The 22406-nt window shown below is 39.4% G+C and overlaps 2 protein-coding genes across 14 annotated transcripts in view; both read right to left on the bottom strand.

The window, feature by feature from the left end:
• Positions 1 to 15091, bottom strand: part of LOC135548866 (general transcription factor II-I repeat domain-containing protein 1-like) — a 42771-nt gene extending 27680 nt beyond the window's left edge. Inside the window, exons 1-3 of one of the 6 annotated variants that reach the window (XM_064978916.1) lie at positions 15044 to 15091; positions 3263 to 3395; positions 1004 to 1145 (exon numbers count right to left, since the gene is read on the bottom strand). In XM_064978916.1, coding sequence (XP_064834988.1) covers positions 1004 to 1145; positions 3263 to 3388 — 268 coding nt within the window. In that variant the 5' untranslated portion in view covers positions 3389 to 3395; positions 15044 to 15091. Of the gene's footprint in view, positions 1 to 1003; positions 1146 to 3262; positions 3396 to 12009; positions 12550 to 14184; positions 14279 to 14370; positions 14693 to 15043 lie in introns of those variants that run through there. The other 5 variants (XM_064978912.1, XM_064978915.1, XM_064978914.1 and 2 more) reach the window with 5 other exon arrangements.
• A 481-nt stretch (positions 15092 to 15572) lies between these two features.
• The window catches only part of LOC135548864 (CAP-Gly domain-containing linker protein 2-like), a 71143-nt gene continuing 64309 nt past the window's right edge, over positions 15573 to 22406 (bottom strand). For all 8 annotated transcript variants that reach the window (XM_064978906.1, XM_064978904.1, XM_064978905.1 and 5 more), the window contains 5 exons: positions 22125 to 22281; positions 21148 to 21307; positions 20448 to 20639; positions 18893 to 18955; positions 15573 to 18554 (listed from right to left, as the gene is read on the bottom strand). In XM_064978906.1, the coding sequence (XP_064834978.1) occupies positions 18543 to 18554; positions 18893 to 18955; positions 20448 to 20639; positions 21148 to 21307; positions 22125 to 22281 (584 nt within the window). In that variant the 3' untranslated portion in view covers positions 15573 to 18542. The remainder of the gene's footprint in view (positions 18555 to 18892; positions 18956 to 20447; positions 20640 to 21147; positions 21308 to 22124; positions 22282 to 22406) is intronic.

Below are 22406 nucleotides of genomic sequence, written 5' to 3'. Positions count from 1 at the left end.
CCTTCTCACCAAGCTGCTTGGTGGTCTTGTAGCCCATTCCAGCCTTGTGTAGGTCTACAATCTTGTCCCTGACATCCTTGGAGAGCTCTTTGGTCTTGGCCATGGTGGAGAGTTTGGAATCTGATTGATTGATTGCGTCTGTGGACAGGTGTCTTTTATACAGGTAACAAACTGAGATTAGGAGCACTCCCTTTAAGAGTGTGCTGCTAATCTCAGCTCGTTACCTGTATAAAAGACACCTGGGAGCCAGAAATCTTTCTGATTGAGAGGGGGTCAAATACTTATTTCCTTTATTAAAATCCAAATCAATTTATAATTTTTTTTACATGTGTTTTTCTGATTTTTGTTGTTGATATTCTGTCTCTCACTGTTCAAATAAACCTACCATTAAAATTATAGACTGATAATTTCTTTGTCAGTGGGCAAATGTACAAAATCAGCAGGGGATCAAATACTTTTCCCCTCACTGTACATCTCCACTTTTCACCTTGCCAGTTTCACTCAAAGTTGGGCTATTCTGGTTCTCAATTGCTTTAGAATTGAATGATAGATTTATTTATCAGTAAAAAAAAAAAAAAAATATTTACACAGTACATTTTTTTTTTTACTTGACTGGGATTGCACAATAAAGTCAGGGACTTATTTCCATTGTGGTCCCATTTTTTAAAGTATACAGATACATTCAGTATACAGTTACATGGATAGAGACACATTACCGAGATACAAACAATAAAAATGGTTCTACACACCGGATAAGAGCAAATGCTAAATTACTCAAATGTAAATGTAAAACTAGAGATTGAATTACTTAAATAAGACAAAACCTTTTTAGGCGCAGATTAAAAAAAAAAAAAAGTTTAACTCTAAGACAAAAGCAGGACCTGTGAGGAAAATGTTGCAGCAATTGTGCTCCAAGTGAAAAATGTAGCCATATCGTGTTATGTGATTTGGGCAAATTATACCCGATTCAGCTTTTTTGTCCAGTACACAGCGAAGCACTCACTGCAAAACTTGTGGAAGTCTGTTTGTATTTCCCTCCGTGAGTTGAGGAAAGCTCTTCCCTTTTCTGTTCCCACGGCGATCACGCTGTCCTCGTGCACTGTGACGCAAGCCACTTCGGCATTGAGCTTTGACATGGCTGTACACTGGAATACAGGTTAAAAGACAAGGTCATAGGTCACCTTCTCAAGCAAGACTAAAGCTGTGTTCGAAAACCCATACTAACAAACTGTATACTACATATTTAATGAGTATATACACTACATACTATTAGTTCATTTTAGTAAACTGTAAATGAACGGTATAATTTCAGTTGAGTGTACTAGCACGTCGCCTTTCTACCGGAAGTAGATGCTGTTGCTATGCAACTTTTTGCTAGATTGTTAACATAGCGGACAAATTACTAGCTAGACATCTTACGACTTCAATAACAATGTCCATTGAGAACGCATAATAATTACATTATGGGCCCTAAGAGCCTGGAAATAGTGTCCACTCCTTGTATACTTCGTATTTTGGCGAATGTAGTACATCTTTTGGCATACTACTAACATCCATACTATGACCAATAAGCATACTACATACTCAATTTACGTCACAAATAGTACGGTTAGTATGAGTATTCGAACACAGCTTCAGAGTGAATAATAATAATCTAGCTCCTTTTGCCACTAGCGGTTCAACTCTACCAATGAAATCATGATGTAGAGAGGCACCTTGAGAAGGTCCCTCTATGTCATCTCAGGGGAGGGGTTTGGTATGAAATAAACTCTTCTGGGTGGTAAAACCTCAAGGCTTATTATAAAAGCAGGTGACAGCACGCCCAATTTGGCAATTTATTTTTTACCTTTATTTAACTAGGCAAGTCAGTTAAGAACAAATTCTTATTTTCAATGATGGCCTAGGAACAGTGGGTTAACTGCCTGTTCAGGGGCAGAACGACAGATTTGTACCTTGTCAGCTGGGGGATTTGAACTTGCAACTTTTTGGTTACTAGTCCAACACTCTAACCACTAGGCTACCCTGCCGCCCCAGCAATGCGGGCTGGATTGAATTGACCACCTAATCTTCATTTAAGGTGACGATTGCACTTTTCTTCCCAACACAGTACCAAAAATACAAATTTCAAAAGATGTATTTTGTGCCCCATGGGGTATTCGAACTTACACCGCAAGTGGCAATAGATGGGGCGACAGCTAGCCTAGCGGTAAGAGCGGTGGGCCAGTAACCTAAAAGGTCTCTGGTTTGAATCCCCAGCAGACTAGATGAAAAATCTGTCGGTGCCCTTGAGCAAGGCACCTAACCATAATTGCTCCTGAAAGTTGCTCTGGTTAAGAGCGTCTGCTAAAATGAAAATGTAATAAGCTGTAACTGCTCACGTTGCACATCATTTTATTATCAGAGCGTGCCAGTGGACTTCTGGTAAGTACGCTTTAGTGAGAAAGTGTTGGGATCAGGTACAACTATGTTTATCCACACCCAAAATGAATGTTTATGAGCAATTGCCCCCACCCACAACTTCTCCCCTGACTGCATTTTTTAATAGAAGGGGGTTGGGAAAAGGCTGAAATTGGGGTTGAGTTACCCTTTCATGATATGACCCATTTTATACATATAAATTAACATTAACCACAATCAGTCTCCTTTAGGAATGCACATTCAGCAAGTGACCAGCAGCGGGAGTTCCCTTTGAATCTATTTTCCCATTCACTGTGTTGGTGGTGCTCATAAAATGTAGTATATATATTCAGAATTAGCAGAGAGCCCACTCTGGCAATTTGATGTAATTCTAGAGTATATTGTTCTCAACAAAGTCTTAAAATGGGTAGTTTTGAGATATTAATATTTTTAATGTTGAATAAATTAATGTGACATTTTAATTTGGAATCAATACATATATTTGAGAGAGCACCATAAGGAGTATAATGACACCAAGATGTTGTCTATATCATGTAGTTCACAGATCATAGGGTATTACAGTAGGCATGTATAGGTCTAAAACAAATTTGCCAAAAATGGCCACTTTAATCATGTTTTTTTAATGGTTTGCAAAACAAATGTAAAAAGCATTTCAAATATCCATCCTGCCAATGTGAGAATTGCCAGAACAATCCAAATTACCAAAAATATTTTCAGCTCCCATGGAATTGCCAAATTTGATTTTGTAAGAAGTCATTGAAATAACACTGCCTGACAAATCAATCTTTCATGTTTTTTCCATGGTAAAACTAATATATGTGTATGTCTGTGTTCGTGGTCCTACCACTGAGTCCAGCGCAGACACTAGGCTGGTGAGGATCTCCTGTCTGGCCGACACCTGTGGGACCCACAGCTCAGTCCGGGAGTTGGTCCTTATCCCGTCACATCCCGACTTCCTCATCTGTGCCATTCCTCTTCTGAGGGGACACAAAATAGAGGGCTTTCAAGAAGTTATCAAGAAGATGAACCGAAACAGTCATTTGTGTCTGCCTGTGTAGATTCCATAAATGTGGATGGTATCTCGTCTGCATCCCATCAGTCACTTCTGGGAGTAGGATGAAGTTGCTCCTACACTTTTTTTTATTTTACCTTTATTTAACCAGTCAGTTAAGAACAAAATCTTATTTTCAATGACGGCCTAGGAACAGTGGGTTAACTGCCTGTTCAGGGGCAGAACGACAGACTTGTACCTTGTCAGCTCGGGGATTTGAACTTGCAACCTTTCGGTTACTAGTCCAACGCTCTAACCACTAGGCTACCCTGCCGCACCACTGATCTAGGGTGAGTTTAGAAATTTACTCACTAGTGGTTGATGTTATGATTGGTGATCCCAGATCTGTACCTAGGGGAAACTTCACCCCAAAGCTCGGTTCTGAGTAAAACACTGAACAATGATTCAGTTTTACCCACGTCTGTAGAAAAGGAGGTTGTGTACCCATGGTCTAAGTATATGGCATACGCAAGGTAGACAGTCATGTCCTGCCATTTAAGGTAGCTAAAGCCTACAAATTATTGAGCAGTAACCAAATGAACACGACGTTGATCTGCCCTTCATCGCACCAATAAAACAACAAGAAGCCCATTTGATTCGACAACAGGGTTTGGCTGCATTTTGAATAGTGATAAAACATGGCAGTTGGATGGGGGTCATTTGGGTGGAGGGGGAAGTTTATTCTCATTAAGAGGCTTTTAAAAGTGGCGGTAATACCCTCCATGTAATATGCTAATACCCAAATCCGTCACACACATGCGAAAGTAGCTAATTACGATAAGCCTTTGTCAGCCAATTAAAGACAGCTCTGAAAATTTATTTGAATCTCTTCATCCTTCATTTGCTCTCCTTAGAAGGTAGCTCAGCAAATAACTGTAGAGGTTGGAATTGAAAGAAAAATGTACCCAAATTCCATTTGCTCCTGATTAGGCCTAATTTCAATTTAGGGCTGGCACGGAAATTGTATAATCGTGTAACAGGCGATTTTAGATGAAGATCATCATAAATGCTTTATGCTTTTTTGTGTATGTGAAACGAACATCTGACTGAAGACGGGGACCTTAAAAATAGTATGGTCATGCTACACTGAGTGTACAAAACATTGGGAACACCTTCCTAATATTGAGTTGCACCCCTTTTCCCCCCTCAGAACAGCCTCAATTCATTGGGACATGGGACTCCACAAGATGTCGAAAGCGTTCCACAGGGATGCTGGTCCATGTTGACTCCAACGCTTCCCACAGTTGTGTCAATTTGGCTGGATGTCCTTGGGTGGTGGACCATTCTTAAAACCCATACGAAACTGTTGAGCGTGAAAAACCCAACAGCGCTGCAGTTCTTGACACATTCAAACCGGTCCACCTGGCACCTACTACCATACCCGTTCAAAGGCACTTAAATATTTTGTCTTGCACATTCACCCTCCGAATGGATTTAACAAGTTCCTAATGTTTTGTACACTCAGTGGATATCCATAGATGGGATAGACAGGCATTCCTGTGGTTGAGTCCGTTTCCATGGTAACAATGTGACGAAACTTTCTCGTTCTTTGTGGAAACAAGCAAGGTGTTGTAGCAAACAAGTCTTCAGTTGAGTCCCCCCGCATTCAGGAGCAGTGGAAAAGAGAAAAAGTGCATATTTTATAGCAATCACCGCAGTCATTTGGCTGACAAATAACAGTCACCCAAAATCCCATGACCATAACAGCCCTAAATGTTCAATGTCATTTGGAAAATGGACAGCCGTGTAGGAGAGAACTCATAATTGAACCTTCGCTAAATCCCACCCAATCAATCAGTGCTCCATTGGATGGCAACTGTTACAAACTGTTAGCTAGCTGCACTGGCCACCATTGAAAATGCTGCTAATGCTAGTTAGCCAGTTAATTATACCTTGTTTTCACCAAATGTATGTTAGAAAGCTAAGTTAGCTATATTATGTATTTAATCCTCATCTGCTGTCGACATCAGGATATGATTTGAGAGCATTCATTAGCTCCAAAAGTAGTTAGTAGCTACATGCTGACACAGTGCATTCAGTCATTCAGTGGCTAGCCACACTAAAAAATATATATTTTACCAGGTTCCAGTGAAGCAATTGCTATAACAGTCCACCACAACATATCCGAGAGGCTCCTGATTAGCAAAGGTTAGTTTGTGTTTTTTATTTTCACCGAGTAATAAAAACAGTCTGAAATCATTCTGAGGGGTTTTCTCCACTAGTTTGAACGGGGAATTGGGCTTCCCAGAAAAATGTTGTCCGAGTTGTCATAGGGCAATGTTCCAATGACGCTGATATTCCGATTTTTCACTTTAAAAGAATGTCAAACAAAAACCATCGATTGCAAAGTTAAACAAACCATAAACACATTTACTCGAAAAACTGTGCAGATAACAGAATGATGGTAAAATCTCCCTCTGTTTATGTGACCACATTTTCCAAAAACTCTTAAATATCTACTCCAAATTTAAAGATGTCTGTAGAAAGAATGGAGTGTCAGCTATGATATGACACCTCTATTTTGTTATTGTAATACAGTAACTGAAGTGGATTAACACCCAGTAACAGAATGATGGTAACAGAATGAAATCATGGGTCTCTGATGTGCAATATACAGAAATGCATAATTTTGAATATCATTCTCTTCATGGTGATGTATCCTAAATAGGTACACAGAATGTAGAAACATTTCCTAGCCTCCTTTGCATGTTTGGGTATTATTCTACACACTGGCTATTATTCTAATGAGCTCCTCCCTCAAACAAGACCAAATGTGGTTGGTCCGGAACAAATTTGTACCAATCATAGACGTCCAAACTTATGAAGCAGACATCACAGTAGAGTTACTGTACTGTTCTAAACTCTACCTTACAGTACTATACTCTACTTTTCTTTACTCTGCTGTCCAAACTTGTGAAACAGTCGTTTATGATTGGTTCAGATTTTGACTGATCAAATTTCAACTACTTCTCATCGTCTGATGTCGGTCGGTGCTCTGTGGGTGTGAGGGCTGGTTACAGTATGGAAAGAGAGGGGGCTAATGGGTAGGTGTCAGTAAAAGACAGAGAGAGCTGACATTAACTGGAGAGAGTGAGATAGAAGAGAGACAGGGGGGGAGAGAAGGAGCGGTTGTCCAGACGTTTTTCACACTCCACAGGACAGAAACAGAAAGAAAACATTGTGCTGAGCATAACAGTATGCTCGTGGAAGGGAGAATAGTAGCAGGTGACCCAACTGGTTTGTGACTACTATAAATTCCCATTGTAGCCAATTCAGTTGCAGTAATCTGTTACAGATTTTTAAGGGTTTATGTTACCAATTTAGTAACAGAATGACTTGTTTTAATTACTTAATAAATCGAAAAAAAAACAAATTATCACAAAAACACAAAATAATTGTAAAACCTTTACTTGTTACTTTTGTGAACTTTCATTATCCTCCCTCATGAAGGAGAGAAACTATAAAATATCTTAAAGATAGGTAGATTTTTGGTAACACATTAACAAGACACTAGGTTACATATTTATTTTTTTACTTACAGAATGAAAATAATTTCTGAAAAACAATATAAAATGTTGATATTAGTTGCCAGGGTTTTTAACATAATTGTGGTTTGATGTATTTCTAATACATTTTAAGACTTTCCCTGCTAGATGTTTTCTAAGACCACCTTTCCATCTGTTTGAACAGAAATCAATTCCACATTTTTAGGATGGAACATTTTTGAAAAAAGTGTATACAGTGTATGTCTTAAAATAAATAGACTCAGCTGTCATCTGACACCAAATTTGATGTGCACTTATGAACTTCACGTTGCTCTTGCTCAACAGTAACCAAGGGGGTGGGGCTTAGAAAAGGGTCAATTAGTCTATTTGCAGGGGAGTAGGCCTAACATTCATCACATGTTAACTGGACAATATAATCAGTGTCAATAGAAAGTCAAGGAAAGAAAGGGTAAATAAAAGTGGGATGGAAAGAGTGGGGCATTTAAAAAGAAGAATCCCCCCCCCAATCCTAATTCCAGGCACTGCGTTCTCATGGCAACAGCAATCTGCTCCTTGGAAACTAATCTCGAGGCATTTGAACAATGCAGCTCCGGCCTTTAATCTCTCCAGACACTGGGAGTCATTATCCTAGCCTCTCAGGGCAGCCCCAAACCATAGACAGTGAGGGAGGGCAGAGAGAGAGACAGTCTCAACTGCACCAATATGCACGTCTGAATAGGGCCGACCCCTGAACCAACAGCAAACATAAGCCCCTTAAACTATTACACCACCGAAATAGATGGCCTCTTTCACTCCCATCTTTAAGGCAACAGAAGCACACGAAACATTGAGAAGGGGGGCACCGGCATTTTTTTCGCAGCCAGAGAAAACCGCCACCAATGAACTCAAATGAAGTGTTTTCTGGCTGGCAGTGGTTAGGCTACTTCAAATGCAATGTCACAAGTACAAATGTCAAAACAAAGAGCATGGAAATTTACACAGTCACTGATGTTGAGATGGAAAAATGCAAATGAACCAATATGGTTCCGGTTCCAATTTCACTTGTAGATGTCAAACAATTATTAATGTAGGTGCATGTGACTGAAAAAGCTTTAGGTTTGTTGCTTTGGTCATTTATAATATATATATATTATATTATATATATATATATATATGAATACAAAAGGGCTATTCTACAAAAAACCTTGCCATCTTTGACCTTTGGCAAGGACAAAACAAAAACAACTCAACTATTTGCAATTGTAGCCTCTCGCCTTAACGCAAATCATTTCAGACTGTAGCCCAAATATAGCTTAGTCTTAAAAAATGTATGATACCACCAGGCTACAGTACCTAAAATGTTTTGCCTGTGCATTGAGAGAAACTAGCCTCTACCTAAGAAACTAAAAAGAACCACAACAGTATGGCTACAGTTCAGAACACGTCCCTGGTATGAGAGTGACGCCTTGATCTTAAAATGATAAAATGCTGCTCTAGCTGCCATGCTTAAATGCTCCAGCTAATGACATCCTAACCCATTTGAGTCCCCCCGGGAAGCCGGCACTGTTATTTCCTTCATGTCATGTAAACCTCTGCAGGCTACAGAGGGCTAAGCTGATCCTTTACTTGTTGAATAATTGCCCAAGCATTATTTAGCCAGAGTTATTAGGCTACAATGTACTAAGAAGGGGTATAAGGGTTTTCTGAGCTGGTTTTGCACTAAGAGGCTTGTGGCACTCGCTGCCATTGATACACAACACTTGCTTATACCCCTTAACAAACCATTACGGCCCGGAGACCTTTTGAAGACCACAACTGTATCTAAAATGTTAGGCTCAGTTCTGATCAATGACTTTTAATGAATTATGTTGATCTTTGGCATGCCAGGCATGATCCCAGAGGCTGTAGACATGCATCCGCTAGGCTATTATGCCTGCGTTGTGGGATAGGCATAGCCATGAGTCATTCCTCTGCTCAGACGTTGCTGACGCATGCCAGATCTTATAACACCTGGATAAGTATTTTACGCATCAGCTTACCACATCATATGGTATAGTAGTCTGGGGCCCACCTGCAGTCGATGACGTTGCACACATTGGTTGATGATTGCTACGTCGGAGCAGGAGAATGCAGTTTGGAGATCCAGCTAGTTCTGGATTAGTTCAAATACACGGAACAACTGAGGTTCACAGTTCACGGGTTCATCTTATGATCATGATGCAGCAGTGTGTAGGAGGGAGATTCCTAGATGTGAGAAGTGTGCAGGAGGGCATGAGACAAAGGAATATGTAGTATTAGTGGGGACAGCTGTGCATGTTTACTGTAGGGGTACCCATATTGCTGGAGATCAAAAGTGTCCAGCAAGAGAAAGACAGGTCACGGTTGCCAGGGTCAGAGGAGCAGGGTTCTATGCTGGACTTTTTTTTATACAAGGAGCACACCTAAGTTGAAAACTGTAAGCGCACACAAAGAAATGTAGGAGCACAATGATAAATATTTGAGGTAATAAAGCTAGAATTATTACTTGGGGAATCTAAATTATTCCAGAATATGTAGGTACATATGTGAGTAAAATGGTAGCACTATATGGCCCCAAGTAGTACAGGTGTCATATGAAGAGGCAGTGAAGAGAGTAGTAGAGGAAGATGGGTCCAGGGAGAGGGATCCTAAGAAGTTCCCTGTGAGTAAGGGGAGGCCAATTGAGAGTAGTAGGAATAACATGCTTCAGTAAGGTTTCCACTAGTTACCACAGCCAATGTCAACATTGGTTATATCGTAAAAATGCATAAAAAATAAAAATGTGTTCTTTGGTCTTCATTTAAAGGTTAGGCACAAGGTTGTCAGTGTGATTAAGGTTAGGTTTAAAATCACATTTTAAGAAGAGAAATTGTAGAAAGAAGCTGGGTATATGACTTTCTGACTGTGGTAACTAGTAAGGTTGGCTTCTTACATGCTGACCAAACTGACGCACGCATGCATGTTGATTTTGTACACCCACACCAGACACGAAACCGACACGCTGATTGAAATATCATAGACTCCGAAACAATTATATTAATTTGGGGACAGGTCGAAAAGCATTAATAACATTTATGGCAATTTAGCTAGCTTGCTGGCTAATTTGTCCTGAGATATCAACATTGGGTTGTTATTTTACCTAAAATGCACAAGGTCCTCTATTCCGACAATTAATCCACAAATAAAACGGTAAACTGAATTCCTTTCTCGTCATCTCTCCTCCTTCCTCAGGCTTCTTTTTACTTCTTTGGACTTCATATGGCGGTTGGCAACCATCTTTACGATGCATTACTACAACCGACTGGAGTGTGGACGTCAGCTCATCTTTCAATCACCCACGTGGGTATATGCTCCTAAACACCAATGAGGAGATAGCACGTGGGTATATGCTCTTAAAAACCAATGAGGAGATGGGAGAGGCTGGACATACAGCGCGTTGAGTGTCACAAATAGAACCTATTTCTATTTTAGCGCTTGGCCACGCAGACGCTCGTTGAGGCGCGCGGTCAGGGTGGGTGCAATGATTGAATAACATGTATGTGTAAATGTATTTTGCAGCGCTCACGCATGTGAGCTGTGTGGTCGGTGTGAGTCAACATACCTGGTAAAATAAAATACAAAAATAAAAGCAATATGCACGTTCAGTGGCACTTTGAAATTATCTCCTGAGAAGGTCATATATATAGTAGAGGTCGACTGATTATGATTTTTCAACGCAGATACTGATAATTGAAGGACCAAGAAAAGCCGATACCGATAATTGGAGGACCAAAAAAGCCGATACCAATTAAATCGGCCGATTTTTAGATATATTTGTAATAATGACAATTACAACCATACTGAATGAACACTTACTTTAACTTAATATAATACATCAATAAAATCAATTTAGTCTCAAAAATAATGAAACATGTTCAATTTGGTTTAAATAATGCAAAAACAAAGTGTTGGAGAAGACAGTAAAAGTGCAATATGTGCCAAGTAAAAAAGCTAACGTTTAAGTTCCTTGCTCAAGCTAACGTTTAAGTTCCTTGCTCAGAACATATGAAAGCTGGTGGTTCCTTTTAACATGAGTCTTCAATATTCCCGGGTAAGAAGTTTTAGGTTGTAGTTATTATAGGACTATTTCTCTCTATAACATTTGTATTTCATATACCTTTGACTATTGGATGTTCTAATAGGTACTTTAGTATTGCCAGCCTAATCTCGGGAGTTGATACGCTTGAAGTAATAAACAGTGCAATGCTTGAAGCACAGCGAAGAGCTGCTGGCAAATGCAGGAAAGTGCTGTTTGAATGAATGCTTACGAGCCTGCTGCTACCTACCACTGCTCAGACTGCTCTATCAAATCATAGACCTAATTATAATATAATAACACACAGAAATATGAGCCTTAGGTCATTAATATGGTTGATTCGGAAAACTATTATATAGAACACAAAACATTTATTCTTTCAGTGAGATACGGAACCTTTCCGTATTTTATCTAACGCGTGGCATCCCTAAGTCTAAATATTGCTGTTACATTGCACAACCTTCAATGTTATGTCATAATAATGTACAATTCTGGCAAATTAATTACAGTCTTTGTTAGGAAGAAATGGTCTTCACACAGTTCACAACAAGCCAGGCGGCCCAATCTGCTGCATATACCCATACTCTACTTGCACAGAACGCAAGAGAAGTGACACAATTTCCCTAGTTAAAAGAAAGTCATATCAGCAGGCAATATTAACTAAATATGCAGGTTTACAAATATATACTTGTGTATTGATTTTAAGAAAGGCATTGATGTTTATGGTTAGGTACACATTGGTGCAACGACAATACTTTTTTTCGCAAATTAATTAATTAAATCACCCGTTTGGTGAAGTAGGCTGTGATTCAATGATAAATTCAGGCACCGCATCGATTATATGCAACGCAGGACAAGCTAGATAAACTAGTAATATCATCAACCATGTGTAGTTAACGAGTGATTATGTTAAGATTGATAGTTATTTTATAAGATAAGTTTAATGCTAGCTAGCAACTTACCGTGGCTCCTTGCTGCACTCGTATAACAGATAGTCAGCCCGCCACGCCATCTCCCCATGGACTGCAATGTAATCGCCCATAATCGGTGTCCAAAAATGCTGATTACTGATTGTTACGAAAACTTGAAATCGGCCATAATTAATCGTCCATTCGGATTAATCGGTTGACCTCTAGTACATATGTAATATAACCATTATTCTGCTTGTGAATTGATGTGGAATTGTATGTTTATTTTCTTGTTGTTTAAAAGAAAAAACGATTTAAAAAAAAGTTTCAACATTAAATGGAAGATCGGTGAATTACAACACCACGAGGCTGCATTCAAAACAAATCTCCCTAATCCCCCGCAATTTGGCAGAGACTCGCACCTTTTACTTTCAGTTTTGGTCCACCAGCTTCAAACAGCTGTAAAAACGATATTGTTTGTTATTGAAATCGAAAATACATTTCACAGCAATGTTTTCTCACGCAAATGGCAATTGAGCAAACCGTGTAGAGGTTTTAGCAACCAGGAAATGACAGAGCGCTTTCTACATTGGCCACTTGACCCGATTTCCCTAGACAACACAGCCACAAACTCAAAACAGTTTTCCCCATTTTGAGATGCAAGGCAGGGGGAGAAATCAATAGATGAATATCACAACACTGGTGGGTAAGTAAGACTGTGAAACACTATCATTCCACTATTGATGCAGATATATTATGGACATTTTTAAATTTACAATCCAAAAATTCCTAAATATCCTATGTGTAGCACCTTAAAGTAAAATTGTCCATTTGTCACATCCCTACTTGTAACATTTACTGAGGCATATTTACTGAGGTAGCCTAGCGGTTAAGATCTTTGGGCCAGTAACCACAAGTCCTCTGCCAGGCACATAGCGATTTACAGGAGCAATTAGAGGTATGATAAGAGTGTCTAAATTAATATAATTTAGACAATTTTGGGATGGCATAGGTTTTTACATCATGTCTCGGGTAATGCATGCATTGGGTAAACTGCATGTGAAGCTTGTTTGAGGTGAACTTCCATGATATGTTCATGACATGATAGTAAACTAGCTTGTCAGCAGATTAAGACCCTACCGTTACACTTGTTTACACTGAGCTGCACTGGGTCGAAAACATACCTCAATCCAGTGATTAGAATTTGCATTGTACTCCGATTTGTCCCATTATCCTAACTGTTAAACACGGAAGATTGAACGACTGCTATTTTTTTCTGGAAAGCTGCCTTTTCATCCTCGTGCTGAAAAGCTAGCAGTATCCACAGCAGCCATTCCACAACAAAGGAGCTGATTGGCTGGAATAGCAGTGGTGGCTTCTACAATCTAGTCCTACAAAAAGGGCAGTTTTCCAGTAAAATAGCAGTATTTCAATCTTCTTAATGTATCAGTTTGGATATAGGTCAAATTTGCATAACAGTGGCACATCCCACCCCTGCAGGTACGTTTTCCGACCTATACCTCGTGCCTGCTCCGCATTGTCTTAATCTAACAATTAATACCGTCGACCCCAGTGCAGCTCAGTTTAAACAATCATATAACATCAGTTGGGTCAGAATCTGCTGGCTATAGTACACTAGCTAGCTACACGCCCTACTCCAGGTTAGCTACAATGGGGAGTTTGAATCCTGACTGTAGCTACCTAGCTAGCTATGTAGTCTAACTACCTAACGTTAGCTACAGAAGAGTAGTTAGTATCAATGCAAAAATAGTTGATGAGATTGGGAAGAGAAAACTGTGCACGACAGTTGTGAAAGTGTTTTTTAACTAATGTCTATGTGGGCTGCCTGCTAGCTCGCTAGATCACGTTGACAAGATTGAACAAAACGCTTGAGTCTAATTTAATTAGCTAGCTAAACTGGCTAAGTAGCTAACCAGTAAGCTTTCACTAAAGTAAAATGGTTGACGTGCTCTTGAAAAATGTCTTAATTTATACGCAACACACAACATGTAATATGCCACCCGTTTGAGCTAATAACAGGCAACAAAACAATGACCGGATAGCTGGCTAGCTAGATTCGCGTTCTTGCTAACGTTAGCTAAACCATCCGTGCGAACACCCAACCAAGACTCGTCGTACATCGTATCATTCTGCGAAATTATGTTGCTCAGTTGGCTGTACACATATCAAATACACAATTTAGCAACATAAATACAGTTTAGCCCATACCATTGTCCGCATCTAGCTAGCTAGCTATGGAAATAGCGAGAAGGTTCAATCGAGCTGGCCCATCTCCTCCCCCAGAATTCTAATCTGTAATTTCACTATTTGTTCAGTCATAAAAAGTCACGTGTATACAAAATACACGGTTTTATGTTTGAATGTTGATAAATGTTACAATAACATGATGCATACCTTACCAACATCAACGTTTAAATTGTTTTACACTGTCAATCCCGGAATATGGTTATTCCCCGTTTAATCCAACCGAAATTGCTGGGTAGAATTCCCATCTAAAATCTAGCATTAATATCGGGGTTTCGAAACATTGTAATCTGAAGCATTACTGCACAAAATTCGTTAGCAAAACGTTATCACCGAGATTATTTTTCTATTTCCCCCGTTTTTTCTATTTTCTTTAACAGTGGAGTGTGTCCCGTTTCTTTGTTCTGTAGCTAATCCAGTAAAATTGAAACTCATTCGCCTCCACTAATCCCGGTCCAACTCAACAACAGCATCTATTGGCTGTAATTTACATATAGCTAGGATTAAGGAACCTCTGGGAAACCATGGGGGGAAACTCGCATGGAGAGGGTTGTGAGTTAAACCTGTTGTAAAAACAAACAAATATCACACTCCACATTAAACATTTAACTAAATAACTAATCATTTAGACTTGACTGCACAAAAACTGGTTTTAAAACTAATTGGGACTAATATAATGTATTATAAAGGATGATTATATATAATGGACAATGTATTATTTGGTAAATTCATTTAGATGCTTTTTAGAATTGACTCAACTATAGTGAAAAAGGAACACCTAAAATATACAATTTCAACATGTAATATGATAACAATACTTTACCTCTGTATATATCATCAAGAGTTGAATTGTGAACTATTTTGGTCAGCCACCTGAGCAGTGTCCAAACTGCCCCTTTGCATGTGATCTAGCTCACTTCATATCCTTGGTGACATTGGCCAAGTGCATAAATCATGAATAGCAGCCTACTTTGCCCCTAGTGTTTGAGTACAGTATTGTACTCTGTCTGGTCCCACTTTTAGAAGTACATTTCTGAACACTGGTGTGTTCACTGTGTGTGTGTGTGTGTGTGTGTGTGTGTGTGTGTGTGTGTGTGTGTGTGTGTGTGTGTGTGTGTGTGTGTGTGTGTGTGCCCCCATGTCCAGCAGGTAAGAAAACTACAAACAGGATTTATTTGTGAGTGAGAAAATTGTAAATGGGTGTTCAATAAAGGCCTAATCTCAGTTAACCCAGAGCTAAAGCCTTAAGTAATTGGTCAGCTGCTCATTACGTAGTCTGCACACGACATTAATAAATGCTTAACACATCAGAGAATATGTCCACATTAAATAAAACACCATAATCCTTTGCCCACATTGTTAACATTTAATGACTCAATCTCAGAAATCATTACAGCATTAAGGGTACGAAGTGTTTCCTTTCTGAAAAAGGCCATATACAATATCCAATGACAATTTGTAGCTTCAGTTTCACTGACCAGAGGCCAGCCCTACACTTTGCCCATGAAATGTCAATCCCCAAGTCTTACATTCCACATTAGTCACATCAAAATAATGTTCTCCCAAAGACAGAGTCTGCATTCAAAATGGTGCACTACTTTAGACCAGGGGTAGAGCCCTGGTCAAAAGTAGTGCACAATACACAGTGAGCTCCAAAAGTATTGGGACAGTGACAATTTTTTGTTGTTGTTTTGGATCTGTACTCCAGCACTTTGGATTTGAATTTATACAATGTCTACGGGTTTGAGGGCAGACTGTCAGCTTTAATTTGAAGGTATTTGCATCCATATCGGGTGAACCTTTTATAAATTGCATCACTTTTTGTACATAGAACCCTGATTTTTAGGGGACCAAAATAATTGGGACAAATTGACCTATATGTGTATTAATGTAGTCAAAAGTTTAGTATTTGGTCCCATATTCATAGCATGCGATCACTACATCAAGCTTGCGACTCTATACATTTGTTGGATCCATTTGCTGTTTGTTTTAGTTGTGTTTCAGATTATTTTGTGCCCAATAGAAATTAATGTTAGATAATGTATTGTCATTTTTATTGTAAATAAGAATAGAATATGTTTCTTAACACTTCTACACTAATCTGGATGCTACCATGATTACGGATCATCCTGATTGATTCATGAATAATGATGAGGGAAAAAGTTACAGAAGCATAAATATCATACCTCCCAAAAATGCTAACCGGCCCTGTTATTGTAATGGGGAGAGGTTAGCATGTCTTGGAGGTATGATATAAAATGCTAACCTCCCCTGTTATTGTAATGGTGAGAGGTTAGCATGTCTTGGGGATATGATATAAAATGCTAACCTCCCCTGTTATTGTAATGGTGAGACGTTAGCATGTCTTGGGGGTATGATATTTGTACGTTTAACTTTATCACTCATCATTATTCACAACTCATTCAGGATTAGCTATTCCATATTCATGCAGAAGTGTTTAGAAACATATTCTATTCTTATTTACAATAAAATTGACTCCAAAATGACACAATACAATCTGAAACACAACCAAAATAAAACAGCAAATGCATCTAACAAATTTGTAGATTCACAAGCTTGATGTAGTCATTGCATGCTATGAATATGGGACCAAATACTGAACTTATTATTAATATTATTCTTATAATTTTTTGTTGTTGTTGTATTTGCATCACCCTATGGGACTCCCGATCACGGCCGGTTGTGATACAGCCCGGGATCGAACCCGGATCTGTAGTGACGCCTCTAGCACTGCGATAATACTTAACTTTTTACTACTTTAATGCACATAAGTGAATTTGTCCCAATACCTAAGGTCACCTAAAATGTGGGGACTATGTACAAAAGGTGCTGTAATTTCTAAATGGTTCACCCGATAAGGAAAGAAAAATACCATCAAATTAAAGCTGACAGTCTTCACTTTAATCTCATAGTTATTGTATCATTTCAAATCCAAAGTGCTGGAGTATAGAGCCAAAACAACAAAACATTTGTCACTGTCCCAATACTTTTGGAGCTCACTGTACATAGGAAATTAGGGTGCCATTCGAGACGCAGCCAGAATATCAACTAATCTCCCAAGAATACAGTAATGGACTGCATTTAGAATCTCCCTGTTGGCTTGTTCAATGGAGATAATAACATTTGGAAGACCGTAACGTATCAATTCTGTACATTGTGATTACATCCAGAAGGGAGGGATCATCCAGAATGGAGGAAGCAGTTACAGTAGGCCTCCATCCCTAATGGCACTCTATTCCCTATATAGTTCACTACTTTTCTGGTCAAAAGTAGTGCACTATATAGGTCATAGAGTGCCATTTGGTACACAAGCTTTGAATGTTCCGTTGTTTGCATTGTGCTCCAAACAGCCGTTGAGTGGCCTACTCGAATCAAAGGACAAAGTGATCCCAAGGCATTGATCTAGGTTGAACTTTCTTTAGATAAATGATCAACAATAGGAAGTTAAGACTTTCTTTTTTCATTTTTTTTCCCCTCACGTATATGAAAACACTACAAAGTGGTATGGTTTCCCACTAGCCAGTAAAGCCACAGTGGAATTAAGGATTACTTAGTTCAAATGAGTAAACCATTAAACTGATAGCTATTTGGTGCACATACAGCACCAAGTTGCATTGGTTCAGTCGACTAAATACACTTTTACAGTATGCACAGGTTTCAGATAATGCAGCTATATTCATATGTAGATACAACATCATCTTAAATCCAGCAGCATCCCCGTTTCATTCACATGTTCACTACAGAGCATGTTCGCTATGAAGCAAATTGAACGTCACTGGTCAAATCAGCTACAGTAATCGAAGAAGGATTTAAAAATATAAGTGTGGCAAATAAATAAAACAAAAAGTGATGGATTGAGGCCAAATTCTTAATCTTTGTTTTCAATCAGACACCAGAGTCATTTTATTCTCTGGAGTCACAATTCATCCTTCATGGCTCATAGGGTCACGATCTCTAATAAACTAAGATAAAAGGTTATCTCATGCCCAAATGTCCAATACCATCCTTGGGTATGTAGGCATGGTATGTATCAGTTTTCAAAAGTCATACCTATAATTCTTCACCTCTGTCAACCATTTTACAGTATCTTCAAGCTGTTTTAAGTTTGGCTAATGGGTGTTTTTCTTTTTTGCAACAGATGAATGTACATATTGAGATAGAGAGACATTGTTTTGGTAGTAACTGTAAACAGGAAATGTTGTCTGGAGTCCAGTGGCGTGCTAGTCCCAAGTCGTATTGACTTCTTCTTTTAAAATGTACCTCTGTATTTCCCCAATTCAATGAGCTCTTCTTCTCCTATATCAGCGTTGTTCCTGGGGAGCAAGACATCAAATTGAAGAAGCTCAAATGACGTGTCAAATACATATCAGTCAGAGTATTAATCTAGGGCAGATTATGCCTTGTTTTAGAAGAAAAAACATTTTAAATGGAGATTCTCTATTGAGCATGCTTTTAAGTCTAGAACTAAGTCTTTATCTGTGTTAGGTAAACCGGCTGTCAATGTTGTATTTATGCAACTCATTTAGTAAATCTCTAGACAGTGAGTAATTAACTGATCTATAACTGATCTATAGACTTAAGATACATGTAATTGATATGACATACCACATGTAGTGTGATTGATGTGCTATTATAATGAATTAATACCTACATCTTGAGTAAAGGAAGGATTCTGTTGATGAATTCCATTGGCTGAATTTGCACCACCATGCACCTGAAAGAGAATCATGAAAGAAGCATTTACACTATTCAAACTCATATATCCTGACTTTTGTATCGAACATCCTTGTAATGCTCCGGGTGTCGTGGGTGTGGAGTCAAATGCAGGAGACAGAGAGTTCAATGCTGTGAGTCTTTAATAGCACCAACGCACCACAGGGTGCTCACAATAGTTACGTTCCCAAACACAGGGAATCAAAATGTACAACGGAAAAAATCACGACCAGGCACTAACACGTACCTCTACAACAGAGCCGAAGGTTACACTGAAATAATCCCGCACAACAACCAGGCTGTCTAATAAAGACAAACTAATTAAACATAAACAGGTGCTACCACTAAACATACAAGGAGGGGGAGGAAAGACAATCAGTGGCAGCTAATAGGCCTGGTGACGACGACCGCCGAGCACCACCCGACCGGGAAAGGGAACCACCCTCGGTCGGACTCGTGACAATCCTTCGGTACCACTTTATATTAAATTACTCTGAAACCATGTATTTATGTGGTTGTTACAAAGGCAAGTACAATGTAATTACAGTGTTGTTAGTACTTTGTTACATGGTACATACAATGTTTGCCGTTCAAGAAACACGTTTTTTAAACATTTGCCAATCAAACTCACGTTACCATTGTGGGTAAAGATTTCTGTGACAAACTATCGCAAGGAGATGACAGTAGTGGAAAAAATACCCAATTATCATACTTGACTAAAAGTAACGTTACCTTAATAGAAAACAACTCAAGTTAAAGGAAAGTCACCCAGTAAAATACTTGGGTTTAAAGTAAATGTAATTGCTTAATGTACTTAAGTATCAAAAGGAAAAATATTAATAATTTCTAATTACTCATATTAAGCAAACCAGATGACACGATGTTCCTGTTTTTTAAATTTACATATAGCCAGGGGAACACTCCAACCCTCAGACATAATTTACAAACGAAGCATTTGTGTTTAGTGAGCCCGTGAGATCAGAGGCAGTAAGGATGATCAGGGATGCTCTGAATTGGACCATTTCCCTGTCCTGCTAAGCATACGAAATGTAACAAGTACTTTTGGGTGTTAGGGGAAATGTATGGAGTAAAAAGTACATTATTTTCTTTCAGAATATAGTGGAGTAAAAGTGGTCAAAAATGTAAATAGTAAAGTACAGATACCGAAAAGAAAAAAAAACAGACTTAAGTAGTACTTGAATGTATTTTTTCATACGTATTTTACACCACTTGGAGACGATAGAGTGCCACATTCAGTTGCACACACATTGTAGGAATTGTTCTGCCAAAACCATGACACGGCCTAACTTTTAGTGCCTGCAACTGTAGCTTATATTACATTAAATTAGGGTGACTGTAAGTCGCTCTGGATAAAAGTTTAATAGGGAAAAACAATCACAGTCATTGCAAGTAGACCCTACTTCAAAATAGTCACTATACAACAAAATCTGTCCCAGAAAGGCAAAACAAGAGGTGGTCCTGTTCTAGTTTACCTCGCTCTTGTCTGGGTGCGTGCGCATGGCCTGCACCAGCTGGTCCACTTCCTGGTTGTGCTCCAGTACTCCCCTCAGAGCCTCCTCTGTGCTCATGAGCCGCTGGCGCAGAAGTGTCACCTCCGAGTCCAGGGTCGACGGGTCCAGCATAGAGTAGCGCCTGTGATCTGGGGGCGAGCCTCTCTCCCTGCCCTGCGAACACACACATAAAGCGTAGGGATCAACTGGGTGTTCATTAGGCACTAACATAAAGAAAACAGACTTTAACAGGAATAGACTACTTTGACTTTTATAGTTGTGGGCCCTAATGAACACAACTCTGTTTAGTTATTCAATCCATTGCTGGACAAATGTGGAGGGCTACATCTGTCATTGCTAGGTCTGCCTTTGATATGAATATACAGAGTCAAACATATTTTAAATCATATAGGATACAGACATGAATGAAATAAGAAACATGGAACATTTATAATCTTAATCACGTAGAGCTTTTCTACTTCTAGACCAGAGTTCATCTTTGTGAGAACAACTGTGTCACATTGATTAGTACACAGCATAGCAAAACGTTTAACAGAGAAAACATTCCTCCTCGATTCAGCCTGTTTACTCCCGTTTGGTTACTAGCGAATAAGTTGATGGACACACGATGTGATGCGTAGCCAGCACTGTGATTGACATCTCCCAGCCCCTCCCCTCTCACCAGCAGGAGCAGTTTGTCTCTCAGGGTCTTGATGTCATCCTGGAGTTTTTGCTCCTTCACCCTCCACTCAGCCTTGTGCACCTCTCGGCTCAGGTCTCGGTCCAGGCCGGGCGAGTGGCGAGGGGAATCCAGCAGTAACACCCTTAACTCGTTCAGACTCCTGACACAAGGGGACAATACAATAAAGATTTACCCTTGCCTTCCTGATTCAGGGTAGCCTGGTCCCAGACCTGATTGTGCTCTTGCTGACTCCAATTGTGTCATTTGCATGACAATTCCTCAGAGTTGGCAAGAGAGCAGAAAGAGACTGGCACCCAGGCTAGATTCAAGGTTGTTTCACTATCAATGACCCAAACCTATCTATGATACATGGCATATTTGTTTTTCTCTATGAAAGGCAGTTGACACAGTCAAATACTGCAAACTTAGATGCCCTAAGAGTCACTAAGATACATAATGTTGTATTGTTGTCCTTTCAATAAATGTTTGCTTATATTTCCAGGCCTAAGCGCTGTGCGTAATCTCCCTAAATGCCTTAGAATGAGGAATGGGACACTTTAAAGTAACATAGCATTCTCAGCTATGACAATGCAATGATTTGAGGGGTGAAAAGGCCTTTTAGGCCTACTTTTAATCAGGCTAATTTTCTCCATTACCTTAACTGCTTTTAACCTAAGTGGATTGATCCTCATAAAACAGATGTCTAGCATACGTCTAGTGACTGCAAATCACAAAGACGAGTTGCGACTGTTTTGTCAGTCTTTGAAAACGCATGACTCTAGCACAAACTACTGTATGTGTGAAGACGGGGGACAGTTTCATACAAGTGCATTAGCAAACATCTCCTTCAGATGAATGTAGGCTATATCTTGTAGCTTTGGGTGGGCTGCCATGTTTTATTCCGTATTTCAAAGGGAAAATACTGAGCTGTGGTGTAAAATCAATAGTGTTCCCTCTTTCTCTCGCCATTAAATGACCTCTCCTTCTTCAGTAGCTCCTGGCTAATGACAACCAGCTGTCCCGATGCATCATGGGACTTCTTGGTCATGCACTCAAGGTCGGCCTCCAGGCGCATCTTCTCCTTGACCAGGGCATCGCCCTTCTTCTCACCCAAGCGAACTTTGCCCTCCAAGGCTGATGGACAAAAAGACAAAAGACAAAAAGACATTTAGAGTTAAATGTTTGGTTTGGACCAACACGTATTGCAATGTCGGCACCTTAAATATATATACACTGAACAAAAATATAAACGCAAAGTG

The sequence above is a fragment of the Oncorhynchus masou genome, chromosome 11 (assembly GCF_036934945.1).
Source record: "Oncorhynchus masou masou isolate Uvic2021 chromosome 11, UVic_Omas_1.1, whole genome shotgun sequence".
In the NCBI taxonomy this organism is placed as follows: domain Eukaryota; kingdom Metazoa; phylum Chordata; class Actinopteri; order Salmoniformes; family Salmonidae; genus Oncorhynchus; species Oncorhynchus masou.
This window is presented reverse-complemented; position numbering and strand designations above follow the sequence as displayed.